This window comes from Corvus kubaryi, unplaced genomic scaffold, assembly GCF_017639235.1.
Source record: "Corvus kubaryi isolate FWS band 111438036 unplaced genomic scaffold, C.kubaryi_AGA036_p1.0 37396, whole genome shotgun sequence".
Classification (NCBI taxonomy): domain Eukaryota; kingdom Metazoa; phylum Chordata; class Aves; order Passeriformes; family Corvidae; genus Corvus; species Corvus kubaryi.
In genome coordinates this window covers 8,244,406-8,272,403 of record NW_024581135.1, presented here as the reverse complement: position 1 = coordinate 8,272,403, position 27,998 = coordinate 8,244,406, and the positions used below count along the sequence as shown (strand labels likewise).

Below are 27,998 nucleotides of genomic sequence, written 5' to 3'. Positions count from 1 at the left end.
AAAAAGGAAATTCAAGACATGATTGTTGAAAGCAGCTGCACCAAGCACCAGAGCTCACTTACCTTCACAGATCAAAATGAAGTAGGGAAAGGGAAAACAAAGCCTAAGTTGAATCTGCTAGAGATTTGCAAGCACAAAATCTAAAAACCTGAAGGAAGGGAGGTTTTTCTTTTTTAGATGGTAACCCTCTTGGGACTCTTCTTAAACCTAAGTGGTATTTAGAAGATTGATTATCCAAATGTCATAGGGGACAACAGCTCTGTCTGGGTAACTGAGTGAATTTGCATCACAATTAGGTATTGGGAAGCAGTGCTTTTGAGAAGTACTGTATTGAGGTTCAAGTGATCCAAGATGAGTTGTAATGACCATAGATTTTTGTATTTTTGTGCCTTTCCTTTTTCTTTCCTAACTACATGCCAACAGAAGGAAAATTCCAGCCTATAAAGGAGAAAAATGTTTCCAGTCCTTGTGGTCTCATAGACATAGAGCAAATTAAAACAACCTATTGCATTTCTGTAACTACATCATTTCAGGCCAGCTTTGTGATTTTGGGGGCCAGTTGCATGAGTTTTAAAGTTCATAGGAGTTAATTAGCCCTGTCTCCTTCCTTTGGATTACTGTGCTTTAAAAAGCCAGAGAAACAGTTCTGTTTCCTGGGATAGGTTAATTCCCTCCCTTGTCTGATACTCAGTTACTACTTAAGCCCCTAGTTTATACTACTTTTGGCTTTTTATTTTTCCTTTTTCTTTAATGTATTTCTTTGGAAATGAATTTCATGACCATATCATGGCTTAGGAAAATTTTTCTCAAGTTGATGTTTCTTCTCAGCAGTTGCCTTATGACCTGTACTTGCTGGTGCGTCTGAAGGTTGTCTACATCCCTTCTAACACTCTCCTGTTTCAACCCTTCTCTTTGTCCCTGCTTTTCGTTGGCTTCAGTCTTCCTCTGCATGGCAATCAAATTAGAGATGTACAGTTCTCTGGGAGGAGAAGACAGACAAAACACAGACAGTCCATATTGCTGTGGTGACCACATTAGCCTCTGGGGCTGTGGAACAGTGTTCTGCAGCTCTAATTAAGATGTGGTGTGTGGTTAAACCAGGCCTGAGCTGGTCTGGCCTATTTTTACTTTTATTATTGTTACTATTGTTTTGATCACTCTGTCAGGGCAGCAGTCAGAATGGACTGGCTCACGTATGCTCTGCTGCCGTCCAAAGGATGGGAACACTGCTCTCCTGTTCCTTCACCTTCTTGAGATGCTTCTAGCCACAGCTGAGTGCAAGGTTATTCTTTTTAATACTCTGTATGTGGCAAAGAGTCTGGAAACAGAACACCTGTGATAGACTTGAAAAGAGACCCCTGTCAGGTATTTCTGAAGCCATCGCCAACAAGAATGCTACCCATGAATACTGCCATGGTTTGCTACCAGGCTGTTCAGCCCATCAAATCCCTGTGCATTGGTGTGATTTTATTCATGAATCCAACGTGTGTTGGCAACCAGCCTGGGCACAGCATCCAGACCCCAGCACACCCATCAGGGTCTGCCCGGTGCTGCCAAGCCCAGGATGGGAGGCCAGGCTCCAGCACATTCAGGTGCCCACCTTCCCACCAGGGGATGCTCAGACATGGCCCCCTGATGTGCCCTCCGCTGGGAGGTAGAGCCAGCACCTGTTGCAGGGGTTCCTCAGCATGGGACTGTTTGATGAGCAGCAGCTGAGGGAGTGGGGGGTGTTTAGCCTGGAGGAGGCTCAGGGGTGACTTTTTCAATCTCTGCAACTCCCTGGAAGGAGGAGGGTGCAGCTAGGTGGGGGTCGGGCTCTTCTCCCAGGAAACCAGCGACAGGATGAGAGGACATAGTCTTAAGCTGTGCCAGGGGTGGTTTAGGTTATTAGCAAAAGTTTCTTCACAGAAAGCATGATGAGATATTGGAATGAATGCGATGGTGCACCGAAGGTGACCTGCACAGCGCTGCCGGCAGCCCCACAGGCCTCCCCGCGCCCAGCCTGCTGCGCGGCACCGACCCCCGCGCTCCCGGCGAGGGCCGGGAACGAGGGGAAGGAGCTCTATTCTTAGGGAAGTGGTGAAGTCACCGTCCCTGGAAGTGTTTAAGGAAAGCCTAGAAATGGCCCTTGGTACCATGGTCCAGTTGACATGGTGGTGTTCAGTCTTGGACCTGGTGATTTCAGAGGTCTTTTCCAACCTAATTGATTCTGGGATTCCAACCTAAGTGATTCCGGGACCTGTGTGCAGGGGAGAAAAAACAGAATTAAACCCCCCTTCAGCTGTTCGGTCACCAAAGGAAATACGGCTGGCAGTGAGAAGTGTCAGCGCCCTGTGGAGCATGAGCGGCCGTGAGGCGCCTCGCAGTCACAGAGCACTCAGTTAACTTGTCCTCCATGCTGGCTGGAGGCCTCAGGACCCCTTGCAAAAGGGAAAAAAAGAAGGAAACAGCGGCGGGAGAAGGGCAACGCCGCGCACGGGAATGGCCCGGGGCCCGCGGCGCCGGCGGGGAGGAGCTGTGCTCTGCGGGGCCGTGGGCACGGGGGCACCCGGGGGCGCCCCCAAGGGCGCAGCCCGCGGGCGGGGCCGCGGCCGCTGCGCTCCGCGCAGCCCGTCAGTCACATGAGCCGCCGCCCTCCTTTCCCCGCACCCCCTCGGCCGCGAATGGCACGGCCCGGATGCGCTTGTACGCAAGAAGGGTGCGGGCGAACCATTGAGCGAGGCCGGGGGAACCCGGCAGCCGCCGGCTGGGAACACCCCTTCGCCGGGGCGCTGCGGCGGCGGGGAGCGGACGTGACAGCGGCGCGGCCGGCGGCGGAGGGCGATGGGGGTCCCGCGGGGACAGGAGCGCCAGGCCCCGCAGGAGGTACCGGAGCCGCGTCTCTCCCAGCCGCCCGTCCCCCGGGCGCTGCCGAGCCGCGGCAGCTCTTGCTCCGGCCCCGCTGCACCGGCGTCCCCGGGATCCCCGGCTGCTCCTTCCCCTCGTTCCCGGCCCTCGCCGGGAGCGCGGGGGTCGGTGCTGCGCAGCAGGCTGGGCGCGGGGGGCGCGGGGAGGCCTGTGGGGCTGCCGGCAGCGCTGTGCGGGTCACCTTCGGTGCACCACCGCTTCCCGCGTCCCCTCTGCAAGCTGGGCTCGCCGGGTTCCCTGGGGAGGGAGCGGAGAGGAAGAGAGTGCCCAAAGGGTTGGAGGTGGGAAGGGTGTGCAGGTGGGTCCCTGTAGCTCTCGGGGGATGCCTTGTTACCGTCTCTCCGGCCTAGGGCCGAGGTGTTCGGGAGCCCTGTGCCCCTAGGAAATCATGTGTATCCCCGGAGCTGTGGGGTTTCATCCTGTAAGGTGGGGACAAAAGCACTGGGACGGGCTGGCTGTGGTGGTGAGGCTTCGGAGCACTGAGGCTGTCCGGGCTGCCCGTCACAGTTTACTTTTTGTTACTGCTGTGCTTTGAAATTGCATTGCCCAAAAAGTGGAATTCCATGTGAGCGTGTCCTCCTGTTTTTGTAGAAGAATTATAGAAGCGTGTCCTGTTTCGGCTGGGATAGAGGTTAAATTGAGGCGTGTGATTTTATGAACCCTGAAATTGAATGAAATGTGCGAAATGGAGAATAAATTAACTGCCTTATGGCAGTAGGACAATCTCACTAGCTGGAGGCAAGCAGTGGACCAGGAGTTCGATCAGTAAAAGCATTTAGCTGGGTGAAAATATGTGATGTTAAATCCATGTAGAAATGTGTTACCTGTTTCTTTCATGTCTTTCAAATGAACAGTTTTAGCATTAAACCAAGTTGCTCATAGAAGACAGGTTTTTCTCTGGTACGTGATCTGTGCCAAGGTTAAGTTCAGAAAACGTTCATTCCTCAAATGAATGAGAAAAGCTGAATTAGTGTTGTGTTGTTTGTCAGGTTGAAACAAGAGAAGATGAGGAGCAAAACATCAAGTTGACTGAAATTTTGGAACTGTTGGTGGCTGCTGGATATTTTCGAGCAAGAATCAAGGGGTTATCACCCTTTGACAAGGTGAGGCCAGCACAATATTTTTCAATGCCTTTTTTAAGTATGAGGCTTGTATGTTTTGCCAGTTTGCTTAGCAATTCTAGGTGACTTTATAAGAGACATTTGCAACCTGTGAGGCTTCCCTGTGTGAATAATTCTGCAAATGACCTAGTTTCAGACAGACAGGACCTCCTCAGTCTTGAAAGACAATTTTGTGCAGCAAGGCCTGTTTTAGAGGAGACAACTGGATGCAAACCAACTGCTGTCTGCTTTTATTGTGGGTGTTATGGCCTGTGTTAGAATTATGTACAGGGAATTTTCCTCCCTCTCTCAACAGCAGTTTGAATAGCTAGGATATGTGGAGATAGCATGGTAATTTTAAAAACAACATCGATGAGAAATGAGGAAGTGTCTGTGTAAGAATGGAACAGTTAGCCTGGCGAGATTATTTTGGGGTTGTTTTTACTTATCTATAGAATGTCATATTTGTTAACCTTTCATTGTCCTAGACAGGAAGTGTGTGATACTGAGAGTGAGCAAAGTTCAGGTTGAAGAGAGATTTCTGAATTGTTTTAGTGCTGACTCTGTGAGAAATTCCTGAACCAGGGTTTGAAAACACAGAACTACAGCAGCCTTGAAATGGACTCTTCTGTTTTCTGCTCTGTCTTTGATCATAGCACAGCCTTACTTTGCAGTGCAATTTTATTTTATTCAAACTCCTTGGTATTGCTAACAGTAGCTGCTCAGGAGTGTCTGCTCACAGAGAGAGTAGTTTCAAGGAGACTGCCTTAGGAGGTAACATTGTTGCATTTATGTGTAGAAATCACTTATACTTACTTAAATACGATTGCAAAGTTACCATTTCATGACAGTGCCCAACCTCACCGAAATGAGCATTGCTGCTGAAAACGATCACGCTGCTAATGCAAAAGGGATATGTAGGTTATCAGTTCCAGCGGGGAGCGTGAGAGGGGTGATGTGTCAGAAACCTTGCTAGAAACCCGGGGTCCTAATTTGCTGCATGATGTTGGCAAGTTACTCCGCATTTTAATCCCTTTTTCTCTTCTTTGCCTTTGCATACATTTAGGTTATTTTACACATATTTATGAAAAGTTGTCTTTAAATATTTATGTAAAGTTGATGAAATGGCTCAGGAGTTTAAATATGCGTATGTCAGAATAGGGCCTGAAATAGAGATTTCTACAGAGCTGGGGATTTCCATTGCTGTGCTGATACTGTGTCTAGCACTTTGTGTTGCATATGTCAGCAAGCAAGAAGTAATAGTAGCAAAGATGTATATAAAGAGGTAAATATATGACTGCAGTAATTATGACCCTTGATAAAATTTTGATATGGTCACTTTTTAGAGGTCATGACATTTAACATACTGTTGCTTTGTATCCATTGTTTTTTTTGTTTGGTTTTCTTTTTTCAATCTGAGAGCTGTTTCAAAACTAATATATAAAGCTAAAAGAGGAATTTAGATTGTCAATAACTGCTAGGCTGGTTTCTGTCTTCTGGTACCTGTGCATTATGTGTAGTATTGTATGAAGTTGATATGGTTATGCCATGTATTTCAGTCTGTCTTAGAGCAGAGAGGATACTGAGCATGGAGAGATTACTGAGATGTCATTTCTAAAATAAATAAAGCCTCAAAGATGTATTTGGGTTTACCTCTTCAGTTTAAAGTGGCCCTGACCATGCTGTTGCTCCTTTGCCAGGTGGTGGGAGGCATGACGTGGTGTATCACTACCTGCAGCTTCGATATCGACGTGGATTTATTATTTCAGGAAAACTCTACTATTGGTCAAAAAATGTGAGTTGATTAAATGGCAAGTGGGGGATTTTTCTTCTTTTTCTTAGAAAATAAAAAGTGGGTGGGGAGGGGGAAGTTACTTTCTATTTTTCTGTTTCTAAGAAAGAGTTTTAGTTTAAATTTCCTGCTTTTGAGGACTGCCTGTTTACAAAACGTTGCATGGGTTTCTGGGTTTCTCAGACTGTAGTTCCACAAATCCTAAAACCAGAAAGAAGCTTATTTCGGAAAAGGCAGGGCTATTCCCACTGGGCTGCAATGTTCTTATATCCCTACTAAGCACTGAAAGCATTTGTGTGGCTCCACACTGAACTGAATTGGGAGCTGATGCAGGTTAAAACCTACCCCCCCCCCCAAAAAAAAAACCAAACCCAAAAAACCCAAAACACCCCAAAAGAAAAAAAAAAGAAAATAGTTTTAACATGAATGAATTCCTGGATCCGGTTCTCTGTGCAGCTGCACAGATGCTTGTGCTGGCACAAGGGGATGATGCAGAGGCCAAAGCAAAGGGCAGAGGGAGACCACGCTGCTGGAAGCTGGAATGCAACATTAGAAGACCTTCCCTGAGTTTCATGTGTCTGCAGTTCTGCTGTGTAAATAACCTCTGACTCCCTTTTATGGTTCTGGGTTGGAATTGTAGGCATCAGCAAACAGAATTTAAAGCATGTCACTGTTGGCAAAATAGTTACCTGCCCCATACTGAGGAGGAGGATTTCCTTCTCAGGGTGACCCAATGAGAACATTTTGTTTTGATTCATTTCTTAGGCATGGAATTTGCTCATAAGCCAGCTAATTCCTGTACCAGGGAGGTTATAGACATTGTTTTTGCTGCGATAGGGAACACATTCTAAACTCCATTATTTCTTTATGTGTATCTGTGATAAAAGAGCCATAATTAAAATTTCCAGGAAATAAGATTAGCCTGACAAATTACAGTGGCATGAAGAGACTTGTTTACTCAATGTAGTTAAAAAGAAATCTTTCTGTGTTGTTTTCTTGAAAGTCATGGAGCATTTACACGGCTTTTCAAAATAAATATTTGTGGGTATTGCAATTGCATTTGGAGACACTCAAATCATCATACATAACTAACTACATAAAGCATTGCTGACTGCAAAGAATTAAGTAGAGACCATGAATGAAGATGGTGGTGGTAGTTTTTTATCTTTGTTATCCTTAAGAACAACCAGGTAGGAAATAGTTAAGTTGTTCTCAAAGTGTTCTGTTATTTTTCCAGCTGACTGGATGCAAAATTGGCAAAACAAAAACCAGGCTCCTCTCCCAAAACAGCAACAATGATTTATTTGTAAATCTAAAGTGTTCAGTATGACAGTAGCATAGGCTGTTTTGATGTCCATGTAATGTTTGTATTGGTAGAGGCTCAGGGCTTCTGTGGTGTTCTCAAGATAAGGAAAAATTAAACTGTGTTTTCTCACTATTATTCCAAAGGCATTGTGAAGGTGTCCTGTTATTTAATTACTGAGCTGAAATAAACATGGAAACATACATTAGGAGAGGATCTTGCATCTATTGGATAAATAGCTTTTGTTTTAATTGCCCTGGCTTTGATTGTGCTTCACTTCCCTCCAGGAAGTAAAATGTTTCAGGCTCTATTCCCAGATTTTGGTCACTGTCTCATATCTCTTGATCCCCTTTTGTTCTTCCAGGATCTTAGTTGTCCTTTTGGACAGTATTAAATATCATTGAGGTCAATACTGGACCAGTTAATTTTTTTCCTTCATGGAGAAATAGCTTTGGTTTTCCTAGTAAAGTTTTCATCCTCAGTAGTGACACCTGCTTTAAAAATGTACTTGTCAACATTGGTAGCCAAAAAAATTCTTGCCCTAAAATTAGGTATTCAGTGGAAACAGGATGAATTTCTTGCAGAGGGATCCCTTGTGGAAGGGTAATCCTTTCACTTAACCAGCTCTTACTGAGCTCTAGAATGAGATTGCTGCCAATTCAGTTTTAGTCACTTGAAAAGTATGTGAAGTGTACTGTGTATTTAGATTTTAAGTGCAGTATGTATTTAAATTCATAAAGTTTCAGGAGTAACATCAGGATATATTCTGTGAGTTCTGCTAAATAAAGTCTTAAGTTCTTATATTTGATTCTGGACTTCCTTGGAGTGCACATCTCTTACTTAATGTAACTATTCTTAAAGCTACTGTCTCTTCATATTGAGTGCACACTAAAACGTGCAAAGGTGTTTGTAGGTGTATCTTACATGGGTATTTCATCTGTCCAGACATGCAGATCCTGAAATTTTCTGTAATAGTTAAATTTCCAAGGTAGGAGCCTGTAAGTGGGGCTTAATCACCTCTTCACAGACTGATGATATAAATAGTACCTGTAAAAGCTGTGTTGTAAATAGTTTGATTGCTTTTCAGTATATATAGTGGAAGCCACTAGAGGGAATCTTTGAACTATTGTGTTTGCAAAAATAATTTGTAATTTACAAAAGAAAATTGTAGCATATATACATCTGTCTTTTTGTTGTTTTATAATAGTGCCTTAACTGAAAAAATTGTGTCAGTGTTACCAAAAATGAAGTGTCCACATCGTTTGGAACCACATCAGATCCAGGGACTGGATTTCATTCATATATTTCCTGTTGTTCAGGTAATAATTTCATGGTGTATTGATACTTTGCTGAAAAAGGCCATAAAACTTGCATAAAAAATATAACAAAGCTTTGAATTATTGTTTGGCTCTTTATTTAACTTTGGAATAAATAATCACAGAGAAGTAGTTTGAATTAATGTTTTTAAAGAATGAAGTGACATTATGGATGATAGAATTTTTAAGTATTGCTTGATTCACATTTAGAAAACAAACTCTAAATTCTTTGCCATGGAGTCAGATTGTGCCTATTGTGGAATGGCTGCTTAAAGAAGCCAAAGTTTAATCTTGTTGTGGACTCTGATAGTCCTCTTTGCCAGACTAGGAAATAGAACAAATACCTTAGGTCTGTGTTTAAGCGTATGGAGTAAGTTGTGCAGATAGACCTTGAATCAGAAGGACATGAATAAGGCAAAAGCCACTGGGGTCATTTCTTTAGGCATAATTCATCCTTATTTCATATCACTGAAAAACTGTGCTCTGACAAGTGATCCTCTTACTAGGTATTTGTTGAGCACCACTAACTCACCACGTGCATCGTTCTCAAGTTTATTAAGATTTAAGCTAACACTTGATGTGTTCCAGTTACATGTGGTATTTTGAGAATCCTTGGCATGTTGTTATCATTTTTTGATTTTCCTTTCATCTGCACACAGAAATGTATCTTTGACAGATAGGCAAAATGAAGACTCTTAAGGAAGCTTCTTTTCCATTAAATATCTCCTTACCTCATGTCTGTGAAGGAATTTAGTGAGTAAGAATTGAATCTAAATTTTGGTTTGTAAGAAGTGGGGAAAACTTCCTGGTGCTCTTTCCTGTTATCTTCTAGTAGGAGCTCCTGAGGAAAACCACACTTAACTGCACTCCCCACAAAACATTCTGTGGTGTGTGCTACTCTTACACAGCTTCCAAGCTGTGGTGATGCTGCCTAAGGTGGGAAGTTGGTATCTTGCTAATGTGAGTTTTTACTTCTGAACTCTATTTCCTAAAACTAAAATTCAACCGAGGTGAGTTTCTTGCCCTGGTCACTTGATGGCAGTGAATGGTTACATTTATCAAACACAAGGCTTCTTTCACAGGAAATATATTGCTCCTGCTGTAAAAACTATAGCACTAGGTATTCTTTTCTCTCACCTGCTTTATCCCAAATCCTGGCTTGGGATATTGCCTCTGGCAATGAGAAACAGGGAGGAAATGTACTTCTGGGTTTCCCCGAGAGCAGTGAGTCTTGGTATTTGTAGCTGGCCAGTAGTGGTAGAGCTGACCCCTACTTGGCAATGACGTTCTTTTTTGATGGGCTTAGTTTTTGGTATGTAGAGGATCTTTCTTTAAAAAATGTGGCTTTCTGTCAGATCTCTGTGAAGTTCTGCCTGCTCCACATACTGCAGGATCCTCATCAGACTTCAAGGAAAACTTATTGGTGTCACCAGTATACTGTGTTCTGAAAAAGACCATGCAAAATATGAAATGCTGACTACACCACGTAGGAATTATGTATTTGATAATGGCACTTTATTCAATGCCCTGTTAAACTCAAGATTCTATTTGCTATCTGTAGATCTCAAATCAGTTTCCAAATAATACAAAAGCTTGCTCTTCAGCCTGGCATTGTGTCCCATTAGCTCTTGCACTGTGCAAGAATTCAGATGGATCCTTCCCTACAGGAAGAAATTAGGCTGAGTTGGCTCACTGCCATAGACTGTAGCAGAACTTTAAAAAAATAAATTTAAAAAAGTCTAACAGATATACCAATGGGCAGAAATGTTCTTCCTAATAAATTCTGCTTATGATCAGAGGCAAAAGTATGTACACAGTCTTGTTTTCAGATGTGCTTGGTAATTAATAGTCAGCATTTTCATCTCTTGTCATCATGTTCCCCTCACTTTCCAGGGGTTCATGGTTATAGCACAGGAAACAGTTGCTGGTTCAAACTTGGATCCCACGATTGATCTCATCTCTTCTGTGACCTCCTGCACAGGCTGTCAACAGCCTGCAAGATTTATCTTCTCCAGCATTGTTTAAAATGTACTTCAATATTTTGTGGCTTTTTGTGTGGTCTTATAAATGTCAGAAGAAGTCTTTTTTCTTGCATAGGCATGTGGTTCTTCATGAACATTTCATAGGCTTGAAGATACGTCTTTTCATGGTGGAGCTGTAGTTTTTTAAACCAGTGAGTGATCTATAATAGGAGAATTTCACAGAGGAAACATATGCACAGAAGAAGAAATGTGACGTTTATAAAGTAGCAAATGCTGACACATTTTGTTAGGATTAGGGCAAAGATTTTCCATGTTTACAAATAAATCACATCTTGTTTCTGTGCTTAAAATGTGCTTTTAGCTTTTATAATGTATTAAAAATTATGCAGTAGTTTGGTGTTTGCTGCTATTATTCTTCTGTTTTCAGCTGGTACAATTTTTTTTTCAGTGGCTGGTAAAGCGTGCAATAGAAACAAGGGAAGAAATGGGAGATTATGTCCGTTCTTACTCTATATCACAGTTTCAAAAAACTCACAGACTGCCAGAGGTAAGATCAAGACAGTTCTTGTTTCTGTGATAGTATGTCAAGTACTCAATTGCAGTACCAGCCCCACAGCTCTGAAATCTGCACGCTTTACCAGAGTTGCTTTTGCAATCGTTTTATGAATCAGTCCTAAAGGAATCCTGTACAAATTCATCTGGGAAAAAGTTTAAGCATTATTGTGACAGAAATTTTGTAGATTCTGGTTAACTTTTGCTTAATGATTGCCTTAGTTTTTCTGCAATATTTGGTATTTTTTTGTCATTCTAGCTGTTCAGAAACACCCAGCATGCTGTGGAGAAGCTGATGTAGCTAACTGAGACTTAATATACTGTTTATGCTCTATAATTTAGGGTTTCTTTCAGAGTGCTGAAAGGCAGCTATTGTCTCTCTGTATCCAAACCCCAAAACTTGTTCTTGAAAACTAGATTTGTAAAAAAGTTCATTCAAAAACTGAACTGTTCTTCAGCAATGATACGAAGTTTCCTTGGTAGAGGAGGAGAGATTGAATGACCTTGGATATGTGCCTGTAGTGCAAAGCCATCAATTCTGTTCATACATATCACAAGGCAATTCCATGTTTAACATGTAGAACCCAAGTTTTGTCTCTTAGTAACAGGATTAAAGGTAGATGTCCCTAGTATTGGGATAGACAGATTTATTAACTTGGCGTGGTTTTGATTTTGATTTTTTTTTAATTATTATTGTTAATGCTTAAAAACTAAAATAACAGTTACAGGAAGCTTCTCTTTTCCATATCAAGTCTATCTCAGCTTCATTTCTTAAAAGTGTAGTAAAGATTGGAGAGCCCAGTAGTGGGCTGGGATTGCATTTGTGTCAGGTACTGCCTAAGCAGAGAGCAGAAGGGCTGCTGATCTGGACACAGTTTTAATGACCTACCTACCATCTGATGGCAGAAGCAGGTACTTTTCTGTGTTACAGCAAATCACTAACATTTCACCAAATCACTGGGCAGCTCAGAAAGTATTTGACAGCTTTGTTTCACAGAACAGTTAGAATGTTTGAGATTTAATCTCCATTCCTGGTATTTTTAATTACCTCCACTAATGTCTTTCAGGATGATGAATTCATGCAAAGAAAAGAGAAGGTGATCAAAACGGTTACTGATATCTTTGTAAGTATGTTAGATTTCTTTTTCTATGATGAAGAAGCAAGTGATTTTACTAATGAAATGGAGGTGGTTAATTCTGTTTTATGCAGCCAATCCTGGGTTTTCTCATGAGAAGATCCCAATTAAGTTACATGTTGAGTTTCATTCTTAGAACAGGTCTCGAATGCCAATATATTAGATTGAAAACCTTTTAGGTGTGCATTGTATGAGTAGATAAACCATATCAACTGCCTGCACAGACTGTGTGGAGTTCCACACTATCAAACAAAAGTCACAAGGTAGCTTACAGACTATTAAACACTCAGCACACTGAAATGTATTTAAAGCTATCAGCAGTTGTTCTATTTGTCTTGAAATTAGTTAATATGATGATGATCTCAATTACCTTCATTTCAAAACCTGACTTTTTAACTTCTTGTAATTAGCAATGAAAGTACACACCCTACTTCAGAAATGTTTTCTTCAAGTAGCAGATGTTGGTTGGGAGAGGCGATCTCAGCTGTGTTCTCCCTCTTCACATGCAAATTGTCTAACTCTTGGGTAAACTGTTTGTATATATTTTTGAAACCTAGTTCATGAATGTGACAGAGTGTGGCACATAAAATATGTAAGCTCTCTCACTCATACTTGAATTCAGCTGCCTGGCTGGTCACTGGAGTTTCTGTCCTTGCTTTCTAATTTCCCTCTTTGCTTGGGACCATCAGTTCACCATTTCTGACTCTCGGTAGTTCGCTACGGGTTTTGGGGATTTTTTGGACCATCTTGGTAAATTCCAAGCTAGCATTTGACAAGAGGTGAGAAATCTGGGTTTGCTTTGAATGGGACATTTCCAAGGCTCTTCAACAGATGGTGAAACCCTGCTCTCCTGAGAAAATCAGTGCTTTTTCAGACAGCTCTAGCCAGGCACCCTGAGCTCCTCATGCACAGATGGAGGTGCTCAGTGCTGGTGTAAGGAGCCATATGAAAGGGTGTGTAGTGTACCAGTCAAGCCACCTTACTCTTTGTCAGGTTTTGGAGGGAGGGAGCTGCTGTTCTGTGCAAATGACCTGAGTGCTACTGAGCCTAATATATGTGGTTGAATTACAGCATGTGTTTATAGAACAACATTGCAAGGCAAGTCTCCAGGTAATGACAAGCGTAACTCCTTTGTTAATGTTTGAATAATTGTCCTTGCTTTGGAAATTTCAATTACAGTCTCTAAAGTATTGTTCCCCATGATTTGATTGAGCTTTTTAATTATTAGCAGACTTACGGTGAGTCTTTTACTCCAACTAGAAACGCTTGCCTTTCCAGTGAGACATATTTTCTGTTTTAGAAGTTAGCTCCCCCTGAACATAGGTATCATTGCATCATTTATCCACCTGTATAGCCCTTTAAACTGAGAGACAATGCAAACCTGTGTGAGAAAGCAAATTACAAATATGTATTCTATCAAGTACCACTTGAAATTCATTGGGGTTCTGCTTATTTTCAATTTCAGAATAATTGTCCTAATTTTTCAAGTGTGCCCTTTACCTGCACTGTCCTTAAATAGCACTAAAGGTTCTCTATCCAAGTGGCTGATCTTGATCTTGTCACTGAAGAGAGAAACAAAATAATCACAATGCTGTTATGGGACACCAGTACCTAAAATTTTCAGTAAATTTAAATGTTAAAATAATTAAAAAAATAAAGAAGATACTTGATTAACAGCGATGAAGGGTTCCCTTTGGTTACTGAGAATCAGAAGTTTTCAGGGCTTAGTGTTCATGTTCTATTAATTTGTATTCTGTCTTCTACTCTGTCTCACAGATCTCTAGTTTATAGGTGCATGAAGTTTTTACCTTTGTTCATCATTGCTCAGGGTATCATTAGCCAAATACCTTTTCCCTAAATGTATGAGCTCTGTTAGGATCATGTCTTCTACAGCTGGCACCTGATCTTCTTAATGAAAGATTAGTTCATGAGACCTCTTAAGGCATTAAGGCATGAGTGCAGTCTAGAAGAACACACAGAATGAATTTTCAAGGCAGAATGTTCACAAGCTTTCCCATCTATCCATAGGAACTGGAAGGAGGAGAAGGTGGCTGTTAGATGAAGGCTCCTTTGCAGGTCACTGACACAGATCGTGCCATAATCAAACCTCTCCTGATGGGAGAGAGTTTTTAAAGTCCTTGCCAGGAGTTTGAGACACAAACAGGGACTCCCAGCCTTCGCTGCTTCTTGATAGTTGTTTAAGTCTTATCAGAGGAAAAGAGTCACTGGTGTGATCCAGACGTAGCACAGAGCAGAGAATACAGGAGAAAGCTGAATTATCAAGATTACACAGCCTTTTTAAAGGTAAATCAACCAATGGTTACTGAAAACGTACATTATTTTTACTTTTCTGCCAATTATTCAGTAACAAGGACAGGAACTGTGGAATTCTTTGTCCAATCATCCCAAACTACTTTTACTGCAGAATATGGAGTAGTAGAAGAAGAAGAAGGAGGTTTGGAGAATTACAACAATCCTCCATTTTGATGTTTTTTGCTTTTATCTATTTACTACATTAACAAACCCAAAACCTCTAAATTTTTCACCCTGTGACAATCTTACATAGTAGTCTATCACCTAATTTACACTAGTGTAGTTTCTAGTTCTTCTCTAAGAGTAGGAAGTTTTTTTCAAGGGCGCAGGTCAAAACCAGTGTTGTTCAGGGGGTAAAATTCTTCAAAACAGGCAGAGAAATACTGTCTGCACTCTGAGTTCCCACAGGTCACCTTTAAATCATTGTGCATTGGAACTGGAAGAGAAATCCACTCTCCTCAAAGTGGATCAGCAAGTATGAAAGATGAGTCTGTTGTCTGAATTCGTTATTATAACTGATCTAAGGACCTACCCTTTTTTCTCAAAGGGACAGTACACTAAGATTCATGGTCATGATCGGGCCTAGAGGCTGGAAAAGGGAATGTTAACTATCAGTGATGGTCATTAGATGAAGGACTACTGCTACTGAAAGGTGACTGGCTGGTGAATTGAGGTTATCTTGCAGTGGTTTTGTTCAACTGCTCAGTTACCTGATGCCCAGACTAATGTTTAGGGTATGATGCCTACACTTCATATAGCACAGGTATAAAATAGAATGCCACCATAAAAGTACCAAAAAGTAATTACCTTTATGACTTACGTTGCCTTTCTGTAGATGTGAAAGTACATTTAGTGGAAGATCCTTGGTCATAAAAAGCTTTTTCATGTGACAGTCAAAAATGCTGCAAGATTGAATAGCTGCAAGTAAAGATGACAGAAATTAAGATTAGAAATGAAGTAAAAATTGTAAAAAGCAACAGACAAATTCAGGAGAAGCCTGCCAAGGAATATTGTCAATTTTCACTTGTTTGAAATCTCCACTTTGGGATTACATATTTGAAAATGATGGAAAGCCATTTCAGCTGTGTTATGGTGCAGGAATTGTTTGTTGAAAATAATAGTTTGCACAGTGCAGAAAGTCAGATCAAGCAAGAAATATTCTTCCTTTTGTTTTTAAATTGGAAGCAGCTCTATCAGTACAAAATAGTAATTGTGAGCTCTTGTTTTATTTGATGGGCTGTTGTCCAGATATTGGATTACACTGGGATAGAAGGAGATTAAAGTAATTTTACTACCAAACTTCTTGAGACATTTTTGTTCCTTAAATTATAATAAAATCTGCTTTAATTCCATTGTAACCTGTGATCATTGAGTAAATAATAATTGCATTTAATTAACTAATCAGAGTTTAAAAAGAGAATTAACTCACAAAGGAGGTAACATTTCTAGACACTGGCATTAGCCAAATCATTTTAATAGATGTTGAGTGTGTTACTTTTTATTATTCTTTCAAACATGGCAGAGGAGATGGCTGAGACATTGTTCCATGTTAAATAGTAATTTATAATTTTTTTTAAACTTAGACAATTTCTGTAGCAAATTGCTTAGAAATCAATTCGGTAAGATCTTACAATGTAATTCCAAAAAGAGAAGGTGAAGAAGGATGTTTATTTGGGTAAGTATATTGAGTTGGAAAGCAAACAGTGTGTATATCACTCTAGATAACAATTCCTCATTTATTTTAGAAAACCCTTTTACAAGCTCTGAATTCATTCACTGTCTTGCAGGAGGTTTACAAACCCCAGAGAAAATACAAACGTCAGACAGGAGCTGAGGAACTGCTGGATGAGGAATCAAAGGTTCATGCTACACTTCTGGAATATGGCAGGTGAAAGGCTTCATTTAGCTCTCTGTGGGTTTTGTAGTGTGTATTACAAGCAGTACAGATAACATTTGGGTTGTGGTAGGGTTTTTCCTACTACTTTAGAATTGAACTATTTCAGATTTACTCCTGTTTGGTTTCCAATCTTGTTTAATTACCCTGTAAATTCTTTGGGGACTGGACAGTCCTTGTATGTGTGAACCGTATTTTGTACAATGGGAGACCAAGTTCAAGTTTTATGCTCCTACTAGGGTATGTTTCTTTAACATACTTGTTCTTTATAAAAATGGCTTAAATTCATGACCCTTCCAGGTAGTGTGTGTCAATCAATATTGGTTTTTTGCAAGCAATCTGATGAAAATTTGGTGAAAAAGGAGCTGCAGTTGCTGTTGCTTCTTTTTCTAGTTCTCATGTAGTTGCTGAATCATGGTTGAATGTTTTGTCTTCTTACTTTCCTGCAAACTTTCATTCAGAAACAAAGTTACAAAGGCTTTCACTTTTCCATTATCTCTGAAAGTCCCTCTGGTTTACTGAGAGCTCTCCAAACATATAAAAATGAAGTTACAGAGCTTCCATTTCTGGTTTGTATTTCCAGTTTTCTTTTCACAGTTTAGTGGTAAGGACAGCTTGTCTGCTCTCTGAGGTCTTAATACTTAACAAGTGTGGATGACATTTGAATTCCATTTTGTATCTTCTGGGGCTTCTTTTCCCCTAAAGCCATACATTTTTAGATTTTTTTTTTTTTTTTGTCTCTCTGTTTTAAGTACTTTCCTTTTAACACGGACATGGAGTGTAGTGTAATAACTCAGGACTAACTTTCAAATGGGAAGAGGGCATTGCTTTTTCCCTTCATGAGCTTTACATGACAGTATTTTATGGAAAGTCAAGATTTGCAAATCATGATGGAAGGAGTAGATGGATCTGAAATCATTCTGTAAATATGCTCCAGTACCTGCTTATTTAGTTTCCTTGAAACATTTCAAAACTGATTTAGTCCTGGCTCTTGGTGCATATCTTATGTTGAAAACTGATAGAAACTTAATGTATTTGTGAAAGTCATAAACAACAGTATTTTTCCTTCATGTTGCTATTGTTCTTTTAGGAGATACGGATTCAGCAGACAAGCAGGAAAAACAGAACAGGTAAAAAATATACTAATTTAAAATACTCAAATTGTGGGAAGAGCTGCATTGTTGAAGTGCTAGTTACTGTTAAATCTTAAAAGAAAACAGCAGAATAAACAGCTATAACTTCTGTTATTAACAGATCTTAAAAATGGCTAACTGGAACTAAAAATCTGCATGCTGTGAAAGGTGGAACTGATTACCCTTTTTTAAAGGATTTCCTTCATCTCTGCTCACAGATCACATTTTGCAAACTTTTTTTTTTTTGCTTAGAAGAAAGAGAGTTTGGATGTTGTATTTGTTTTGGTTTGATTTTTACTGTTAGGTAATGACATATCTTGTCTGTTTAGTGAGTATTTTTTAACTGAGTGTTCTATGATGTGACCATTTAAGGGTTTTTCTTTTCAAAGAACCATTCAACTTGGTACGAAATATTGCAGACATTTATTACAAAACAGTTTGTTTAATGTGATAGAGAAAAGTGATATCATGGCATAAATAAATCATTGTTCTTCTTGAAAAGTAACGTCCTTGCTGTGCTTTGATGATTATGGAATCTTAAAACGTCCTTAAAATGCAGTCTACCTGCAGTTTTATTATTTCAGTGCAGATATTAATTTGGCTACAAGTTTGTATTATAGGCAGAGATAATGAAGATAATACATTAAGCATGGTATGGACCCAACAATACATTGAGTAGATTGAAGTGGCTCTTCTTTATTATTTCAATATTCCACATACAAATTTCACATTTAATTTTTTATAAATGGAGATATTTCCCAACCTAAGCATGCCTGTTTTCTCCTCAGATTTTTTTTACTCCCTCGGAGTAACCACTAGTCATGTTTATAGAGTTCACTTTGTTTCTCCAAAAATTCTGTTGCCTTTGGGATATTGTATATTAGACATTCACCATGATTGTTGTGGAAACTGAATCTCCAGTAAGGCAGAAGTGGACAGTGAAATAGGTTAGTGGTGCAGTAGAGTCACCTAGAAATTGAGTCTGGCTGTCCCCAGTTCTCTTTACTTCAGTGGTACGAATTCTTCTAACTGAACCAGGCAGGTTTGCACTTTCTATGTTGTATGTTTGTTACACCAATATTAAGTTGCAAAAACGATTTATGTAAAAAAAAGTTTTCAGTCTTGTCCTGTGTAGTAGGCACCATATTCTTGGTTGTCTCCTGAGATTGGTAGCTCTCAGAAGGCTGTGGAATAAGGAATCTTTGGACCAGATGAGTCCATAGGAAGCCAGAGGCACAGTTGGAACAGTTGGAATACTTGTGAGAATCAGGGAAGCTTACATTTGGCATGATTTGAGTGTGAGGATGTTCCAGTAGCTGAAATGTATTCATATAAACAGAACAGCTACCTTCCAGTTTTCTCCTTGATGTCTTTCTTAACACTTTAGAATATTGGAACTAGGTATAATAATGTCTTAATTTTTTTTTAAAAGGCTGAAGATAAAAAAGCAGTGCTACCTCCAGGGCTTGCAGCAGCAGGGAAAGCTGAGCCTTGTGATGAAGATGACCTCCAGGCTGCTGAAGAGGTGAGCCCCAGACACAGTAGGCATGGGAGTTACTTTCACTGCCCAGCAATTTTCACTGCCCAGTTGTTCTCCAAAAGAAGGAAAATTTTCATGGTTAGTTGAAGTGAGAGTTGCTTCCCACAGGAGAACAGGGAGCCTGAAATTGACGCACAGAATTAATGTTTGTTGATGTTTAATACCCAAAACCAGGTTTTTTTTTTGTTGTTTGTTTGTTTTTTTGTTTTTTAATCTGAGCATTTTTTTAAAAGATTGATTTTTGGTTGACAGTGGGAGCTGAATAATCTGAGTGAATGTTTACTGTTATAAGAAATTTTCCTTAAATTTGGTAACTTTAGCTGCCTCTTCTTTAACTTTCACAGCCTTAGTACCCCACTACATGTTTTAAAACACATGTTATATGATACTAATTATATGTATGTGTCCCTGACAGAAAAAGGCTAAATAATAAAAGTTAAATTGTTATGTGTGATTCTTCATATTTTGCTCTAGCTTCGCATTAAAACTCTGATGACTGGAATGGCTGCAATGGCAACAGAAGAGGTCAGTAGCATTTAAAACTGATACAGATTTGTTTAAATTATGGTTGATTGTGGTAATTATTCCTAAAATCAGACTGCTGATTCAGGTCTGAAGTCTTGGAAATGACTGTGTTTAAATTTTCAAAAGGAGAGTGCATAAAAGATGGTTGAATCAGCAAGACAGTAAATTTTACAAGGCTAATTAGTTCATCATTTGCCTTGAAATGATAACAACAATATAAATAAGTGCCTCTTTCAAATGATTTCTGCAAGAATTTCAGAGGAAAGATATCACTCTGCAGCTACCCAAGATGCACTGTCTTACTTTGTTCATCTTGTGAAGTTATTCAGAGGAATAATCTTCTTACTGAGGAGAGTGGAGGAAAATTTTATGCCTTTCAAGGTGCTTTTCAGAGCTTTGATAAATATTTATAAACAACAGCATTAGTGTCAGACACTGAAAATACTGGATATGTGATACTGGATATGTGATACTGGATATGTATCTTCTTAATTCATTGTGTTTAATGATATAATGGAATTTGTAGTCTGTTCTTTGATTTCTGGGTGAAAGCACTGGGAATAAATTCAGTTGTTAAACATTGTTTCTGTTTATGTTGGAGTCATGAAAGAAAAGGTAATAATTAGTCTCAGAGTTGATTTGACATGCTTTCTACTGAAATCCATTGTAGAATTCAGTTCTGTTTGAAAACTGGTTTTATACATGCATGCAGTTTAAAGGTGAATTCTTGCATGTGCCTGCATGCTTAGAGTTTTATTACTGCAAATGCAAAATTCAGTATAAAGAATAAAAAATAAGTTTCTGAAATATTAATAAAAATTTGCTAAAAAGATTTTAGTGAGAAATTTCTATCAGCAAAATTATGTTTGGGGGGTGAAATGTTTCCTGGACTTTCCTTATGATTAGAGATTTTTACCCATTGCGCAAATTTCTATTTAAAATTAGATCTTATTGGAAATTGGCATGTAAAAGTACAGGCAGTTCCAAAACTCCAAGCATTTTCTTGATACAATTGCAGGGCAAACTGACAGCAAGCACAGTTGGCCAGATTGTTGGACTCCAGTCAGATGAGATCAAGCAAATTGTGTCTGAATATGCTGAGAAGGTGAGTGTGTTACCCGAGTGGGTTTAACCATGTGGTGTTTGATAGCTTGTTAATTTAGGCCTTAAGCTGCCAACTTCATTGCCATGATTCTCTTGAAGCACACTTTTTAATACATGCTGTGGGTAGCAGCACAGCCAGAATTTATTTTAAGGAGATTTAAACATACACAGGCTTTTGGTGTGATAATACACATCCCTGAATTACATTAATGACTAGTTTGGGTTTAAGCACATGCCTAAAGGCTTTAATGAAGGAAGAAGGGCCTGAGTTTTATCTATTCAAACTACAGGCCTAAATTCTTGATGTGTTTTAAAATGTTCAGTGTTAAGCACAGAAATACAGCTCTGTGGGCCTGCTCAGAGAAAAGTCTAGGCTTCCTCCACTCAGATTTCCAGGTGCTTGCACTGGACTCCAGTTCTCAGTCATGCCCTGGATCTTGAGTTTCATTTCATCAAATCCAAACCTTTGTTGCTTTGAGAATTCAAAGCAATTAAATGTGTGTGTTTGCTCCAGTTACTGTGTTGAACTGTGACTGTTTTTTGCAGTAATGTGAGAAGAAAATCTGGCTTTTCAAGCAATTAATGCATACAATACATCACTGCCAGATATGAGCTATAGGTCGCTCTTACTTGTCCAATAGTCTCCTCATATTTCTTCCTTTTTGTTGACACATTTGAGGTATGGAGCTTTCCCATTTTGGAGATAAACCCTATAGCTCAACAGCAAATTCTTGGCCTTTCTCTATTATAAAAGATTGGAAGAACAGAAGCTCAAGGGTCATATTTCAATGTTACATTTCTTCTGTTCTGAGAGAAGGCAGCAGGACCTTGACTATTATAGTAGAACAGTGATTAATACTCTGGAAAGTAAGAACCGATTCAAGTCAAACCAAAAATAGATCACTCTTCAAATCTATTGAATGTGATTAAAAAAAAAAATAAAATTTCTGTGCATGTATGCATGCACTAGGAAAAGAATTAAGGAAGTTATCAAAGAGTTTATTGAAACATCAGCAATGTTTGGATATAATTCTAATAATCTTAGCCCAAGGTAACTATACATAGCCTGAGAAACACAGCAGTGCTTATTTGTCCACCAGAGTCTTAACAGAATCCACAAGCCCAGTGAAGATAGCTGGCAACCCAAATTCTGGGTCTGATGTTGCCATATGCCAGGACCTTTCTTACAAGAGGCATTTTTGCACAAGATCAATGCTTACAGTTTTCTGCATTTGCCCCTCCTCTGCTCCCATGTTAACTTGCTGGGTGAACTGGAGGATTTCAGTGTCGTCCCTCACCTTCTAAAAATGTTGGCAGAAAATTGTTAATGAGTAGCAAATTGATCATCTTTAAACAGTCAGAGAGATTAGTGCTCAAATACAGCTTCTTAAACTATGCTCACTATGCTGTTTCAGTGTAGTGAGAGATCAGGTAACAAAAAGGTCAAAAGCAAAGTGGCTTCTATAATTTGTGCTTGCTTTCTTCTGTGCTGAAAGATGGGTTTTTCTCCACAAGTTGGAACCCACATCCTTGATAACTTTAAAGCTACAGTGTTGTTGCAGAATGGATCCTTAGCCCACAGTGACTGCATGATGCTCACCCCAGTCTTTTTCATTTGCAGAGCAGGATTTCTCTGCAGAAACCTCTGTATTGGGGTGATGGTTCTTTCCCATTTTCAAAAAGCAAGCTATAAAATTCACTTCTTGAAATATGATCCTTTTTTATTTAATGCCAAAGCTGTAGTGTATGGATTTTCACTGTTTTTGCAAACATCAGTCTCAGACTGGTTTAGCTCACGTTTCTTTCTCTTGCATTTCCATTTTTCTCCATTTGTATCTTATGCATGTAAAAGGCTAATGTGTGGTGAGAAGGATGAGGCTTTGGAATGTATAACATGATGAAGGAATGTGGTTTGACTAAATAAGGAGAGGAGTAAGTAAGACTGGATGTGTATTTGTTGAGTGGTTCAGGGTTACAGGTGTTGCTTAGAGGCACTTCCAAAAGGAAAGCAAGCCTGTGGATTGATGGGTTAAGATGTCAGGATTGGTCTTTTCTTGCTGTGGATGTAAAAACATAACAAATCATTAAGCTGCTCTTCAATATGAATAACACAGAAAATGGAGAGGAGGAAAACAGGTTTTGCCTCTTATTTTCATTTAAAATTAAGCTGCTTACCCATCTGCCTAGAGTGGAACCAGGAGCAAATATGAGTGAAGAGTTTATCACACTTCTTGTAGCATTTTCTATGATTATGCATTGTAGCAGTTGTCAACATTTGGTAATTATTCAAAAAGCACTTAGTATTGAAGTCTTTGACAGGCTATAAATTAGCACTTGAGGTACTTGAAAATTAACTGGTTTTCTAATGAAATATTGGAAAATGGATTAAGTGGAAAAAAGAAGTCTGAGTGCATGAAGAAAATTACCAAAATGGATGGATTTAAGTGTTAAAGTGAGGACTTGCAAAAGGTACAAATAATTTTTAGGCAAATAATCCCTTAGACATCAAGATATTGCTGGTTTTTAATGATTCTTTTGTCTACTGCAAATACACAATTTCTATTATGTATGTTATTTCTGATAAAGAATGTTTCTGTCAGCTTTGCTTTCACAATCCAGGGAGAACCAGAGACTGGATCCAGATTGCTGTTTTCCTTATGTATTTATGAGACACTCTTGGCAATGCATGCTGGATGGAGTAGTTCTCAAAGGCTGGTGTCAATAGTACACCTGCACACACAAAAAAACCTCAGTGGTAAATGTATCTACCACACTGAGTATGGCATTGTCATTCACCATAAAGATGCATCCAAGCCTCTGTTTCAGAATCTAAATACACTATTGTTCAAGGCTTCTGAAAATTCTGGAGCTACTTACTGGGGTGTACAACATCTCTGATTCAACAAGTTCAGTGAATATCACGGCTTAATGTGTTTTTTACTACACTTACATTTTTTCCATTTAAGAACTCTACCAGGTTTAACCATAATGCTGATGCAAAAAAATTGTCTGTCTTCTAGTACACTGTAGCATTTCCACCTGTCCCAGGGCACCTGACTTTTTTAGCTTACTTTACTTGTAAATTTTGGAATATAATTCAGTTGTTTAGCTGCTTCCTTATTTTGATGTGAGATGAATCAGTGGTTCATTCTGTTGGACAGGGGAACACAGTTTTTTATAAGGTGTGTCCCACTTTGGTGTTTCTTAAGCTTCTGAAGAAGCAGAAAACAATGTTGGGAGGTCCAAAAGGCTGTTGTTATTGTTTTTTCAGCAATCTGAGCTTTCTGCTGAGGAGCGACCAGAAAGGCTTGGAGCTGCCCAGCAACACAGAAGGAAGGTGGCATCTCTGAACAAGCAGATTTTGCAAAAAACCAAACTCCTCGAAGAGGTAAGTATTGCATGTGTAATAAAGAAGAAAACATTGATAAAAGTGGTTGATAACAAAGTTTTTGCCATCCAGAAAAGATTTGCAAGCTGTCTTCTGCACCAGCAATTTGTCACGCTGAACGCTGATTTCTCTGAATGTCTTGCTTGCGTTGGCCTTGGATTGTGAGAACAGGTTGTGTTCTTGGGGGCAGTTAGCTCAATTAATTTTGGGGAGGACCATGCTATTTGCCATTTTAAAGCTTGAGGGCCCTTTAATTCTGTGCTGCTTGTTTTCAGTACATAACAATCTCAGTGCAATTTTTATATGGGGAAAAAATGTACTGACAGCTGTACGCCAAATATAATCCTTTTATCACTTCAGTGAAGTAAAAATTTCCTGGCTGAATTTTATTTACCACTTGCCAAAAGCAGCTTTTGAAATCAGTGACAGTCAAGACCCCGCCTTTTAAAAAATGTTTATGGAGTTCTGGCTTCAATACTGCAGTAAATTTTGGCAAGATTTCTCAAAACTAACAGTTCATGTCAGTTTTCATGAGATGCAGACTGCAGAATTAAATTTTTTTCAGCTAGTTGTAATTCAGTCTATTGGCGAATTATTGGTGAAAAATTACGAAAAACAATGAAAAAGCTTTCTTTTTATAAATTCGGCTGTGGAAAGGGAAGAGTAAGAACAATAAGTCACAGCTCTGTGTTGTGAATAGCAAACTAAAGCAGCATGAAAGGAAGTGGAACTGAGTTACATGTGCATTTTTTGTTTGCTCACTTTTGCTCCACTTTTGTAAACCACATCCCATTTTTGTTGTTACTATTTGCAATGTTATCTTAAATCATAAGGAGTTTAAGGAAGGATGTTATTTTAAAGTTAGCCTCTGTAATTTAATTGACAAGGGAAATACCTAATATTTGATTATAATACATATTTTGCTAACTGCCTTCTTAATAGACTTTCCATAGTTACACAAAAGAAAACCATAAAGCAGCTTGGTTATTTGGTGTGGAAATGTCTGTGGTTTGGTGCTGTAATGCTTCTGTGCAAGTCTTGAATTGCCATGACTTATCTGGAGAAATATAAAATGGGACTCATTCTTAGCCTGGTGTAAAACTAGGCCAGTACAACCAGGCTAAAAAAGTTTGAGCAATTTAGCAGAGATTCTGTCCAGTAAGTCACCATTCTGTTGGGCTCTATTTTGTAAAATAAAAGTTTATTCTGGGACTTAATGCATGTAAAAGGTGGTAAATGTTTGCTGTTAGTAATTAAATATTCAATCAGAATTCTTGCAATCAGATGCAAGAGTAGCTGACAAGAAAAGACAGTGTTTGTTATGCTTGGCCTGCTGTTTGACAGACAACCATTATGAAGAGCTCAAATATTCTCTGTTCTCCATTACAGGTGTAATTAGTGTGAATATAGAATCCAACTCTTTTTTTTCCTCTTTCATAACAGTTGCAAGCTAAATGTGCTGATCTGCAGGCAAAATGTACCGAAGCAAAAAAGACATTAACAGAGGTAATCTTTGTATGTTTTAACGTGTGCTGATTGTAGCTGAAACTTCTTTGAGAAATTCTGTGTGTGAAGGGATATATTAAACAGTGAAGGTGTTTGCCAGCTTAACTCACTGATCTCATGGTGTGGGAAAGTCACTTTATTATTAATCAATTTATTATTAATTGTAACCCTTAGGTTAAGAGTTACAGTGAAAAGCTGGACAAGGAATTGGCAGCCTTAGAGACAATAGAATCCCAAGCAGATTCTAGGTAAGTGTCTTCCTTTGTTACATTTCTGAAAAATAATGGTTTTAAAATGAATCATTCAGTGTTTCTTGCTTTGTCAACCTAAACAGATAACTAAAATTTAAAAACTAAATAATTCTCCAGCTGCTTTTCAAAGACAGGAAAATATTACAATAGAATTCAGTCAGAATGAAAAGTGTCAGTCTGTAGTTCAAAATAATTGTAGGTGTTTAAAACAGAAGAACACTAGACACATTTGACAAGTAGATGAGGCCTTCTTGATTTATTTTGTTCGTATTTGAAGCCTTCATCTCACATAAATTAAATAGGAGTCTCTCAAAACTTCCACAATAATGAGGTTAAAACATAGCAAAGCCATCAGAATAGTCAGTGTAATACTGCATCTTTATTTTGACCTTGGTATATCAGTGGTGATACTTGGGGTTTTAATTTACCCAGGTTTTATTATAAATTTATTCAGAACTCAGATTGTTTTAATATATGTTAATTCTCCATCTGTTTAAATTAGAAACTAAAAATCTAACGTGATTTACTGGATCTTCAAATTTAGCATATTACAGAGTCTGCGAGCACTGGTGGCCATGAATGAAAACCTAAAAAGCCAGGAGCAAGAGTTCAAAGCACATTGTAGGGTAAGTTCCAGTGTCTCCTACAAGGATTCATTTAAAACTTGGTAAATAAGCACTTTACTGATTTGTTGTTGTGCTGTGTGTCCCTGTCTGTCATCTGTCCCACACCCCCAGCCTCCAGGTAGCAGTAACTCCAGGTTTACATTGAATGTTAACACCCCTGGAGCAGGGAGGAGTGAGGAAGGCATCTGAGTCGTGTGGCCTTCCTTAGTACAGGGCAGTTCCAAGACACCACACCTGCCTTGTGCTGGTCAGAGCTGTGGCTCTTGGGGCTCCTCTGCCTCCCATTCCCATTCTGTTAAAATGTAGGTGTGGGGTTGGGCTGTACTGGACACGCACCTGTGCTGTCACAGCCTGAAATGGATCATCTCTCCCTGGATAATGCAGCCAGCAGTGCCCTGAGAGGTGCCCAAGAGGAGGGGTCAGCAAGGCCCCTACCTTTGGAGCAGGCCACTGAAAGAGACAAGAACGAGTTGGAGCTATTGGAGTTTTCAGAGCTTGTTTGAGTTTTACTGCTTAATTGCTGTGTTTGGTGTCCTGCTACTGCTGTGTTTATGGACTGCTCAGAGATTGGATCAGAGAGAAGTGTTTTCATTTCCTTCTATTCAAACAATAGTGGATGGAATTTAATAGAATGAAAAGAAGTAAATACTGTTCTAAGGCCTAGACTGAGTATAGGAACCTTGTTTTCCCATACATACACCTTTGGAAAGCTTGGAAGGATTGCGATGGAAACTTCATTGCAAGGAACTCTAGGTTCATTCATTTCTGCAAATGCCATACATTGCAGTCCCGTGTCACACTGTTGTAACGTTGCTTTGCTTCTTCAGTTTTATTTTCCATGTCACTCATGAGTTGTCTTAGCTGGATCTGGTATATTTGCAAGTAAGAAATAAATCTGTTCCTGTGTTTGATAAAAGCAGACAGTTTAATGTAATGAATATTAATGGATGCCTTACCCTTAAGCAGGGAATGCTGTTTAATCTTCCAAATTTAAATATAATGTGTATGGTCAGCTCTAACATTTTGTTAGAAGTGTGTGTGGTCAAGATCCTTCTCTCCCCTGTTAAGACAATAGGTCTCAGTTAAAAGAAACATCAATTTGTGTTTGTTTTAAAGGAAGAAATGGAGAGACTACAACAAAACATTGAGAATTTGAAAGCTGAAGCAGCAGAAAATGGGGAGGAACAGGTAATAGCAAATGTCTAAGTTTTATTTTCAATTTGTGTTTTGAAATGTTGGTTTGGGTCCTTCTGACTTTTGGGACATTCTTATAAGCAGTAAAGTATCTGCTGGAATATCTGAAAAGCTCTGTAAAGCCACAGTTCAGGCTGATAATCATAGAAATACAGGAGTCTGAAAGCAGCTGCAGCTTTCTCTGTTATTCTTGCAGAATCCATGGGGCTCTGCTCATAGACGCTTTTGTGCCTTTTACTCCTTTCTTTGTAGTACCAGAGGAGAATCTCTGGGTGTTGTGCTAAGAGCTGTGCATACCTCTGACAGAAACAGGTCCTCCTCAGAAAGGATGTCTGCTTTGGTTGGTTTTTTCCTTAGAAGTGGGGTTATCTGAAGGATGAAAGCACGAGCTTTCAGTGGCTGGGTGCACTGCATGCAGTGAGCAGCTGTCAGAAGT

General features: G+C 39.4%; 1 protein-coding gene across 2 annotated transcripts in view; it reads left to right on the top strand.

Annotated features, from left to right (window-relative positions):
• Positions 1–27,998, top strand: part of CCDC93 (coiled-coil domain containing 93) — a 63,502-nt gene that overhangs the window by 24,565 nt on the left and 10,939 nt on the right. The window contains exons 1-16 of one of the 2 annotated variants that reach the window (XM_042041169.1): positions 2,650–2,865; positions 3,897–4,010; positions 5,708–5,802; positions 8,310–8,421; positions 10,849–10,947; positions 12,020–12,076; positions 16,189–16,289; positions 17,386–17,425; positions 18,861–18,953; positions 19,443–19,493; positions 20,512–20,598; positions 23,869–23,985; positions 25,429–25,491; positions 25,666–25,739; positions 26,287–26,368; positions 27,485–27,556. In XM_042041169.1, the coding sequence (XP_041897103.1) occupies positions 2,824–2,865; positions 3,897–4,010; positions 5,708–5,802; positions 8,310–8,421; positions 10,849–10,947; positions 12,020–12,076; positions 16,189–16,289; positions 17,386–17,425; positions 18,861–18,953; positions 19,443–19,493; positions 20,512–20,598; positions 23,869–23,985; positions 25,429–25,491; positions 25,666–25,739; positions 26,287–26,368; positions 27,485–27,556 (1,299 nt within the window). In that variant the 5' untranslated portion in view covers positions 2,650–2,823. Of the gene's footprint in view, positions 1–2,649; positions 2,866–3,896; positions 4,011–5,707; positions 5,803–8,309; positions 8,422–10,848; positions 10,948–12,019; positions 12,077–16,188; positions 16,290–17,385; positions 17,426–18,860; positions 18,954–19,442; positions 19,494–20,511; positions 20,599–23,868; positions 23,986–25,428; positions 25,492–25,665; positions 25,740–26,286; positions 26,369–27,484; positions 27,557–27,998 lie in introns of those variants that run through there. The other variant, XM_042041170.1, reaches the window with a different exon arrangement.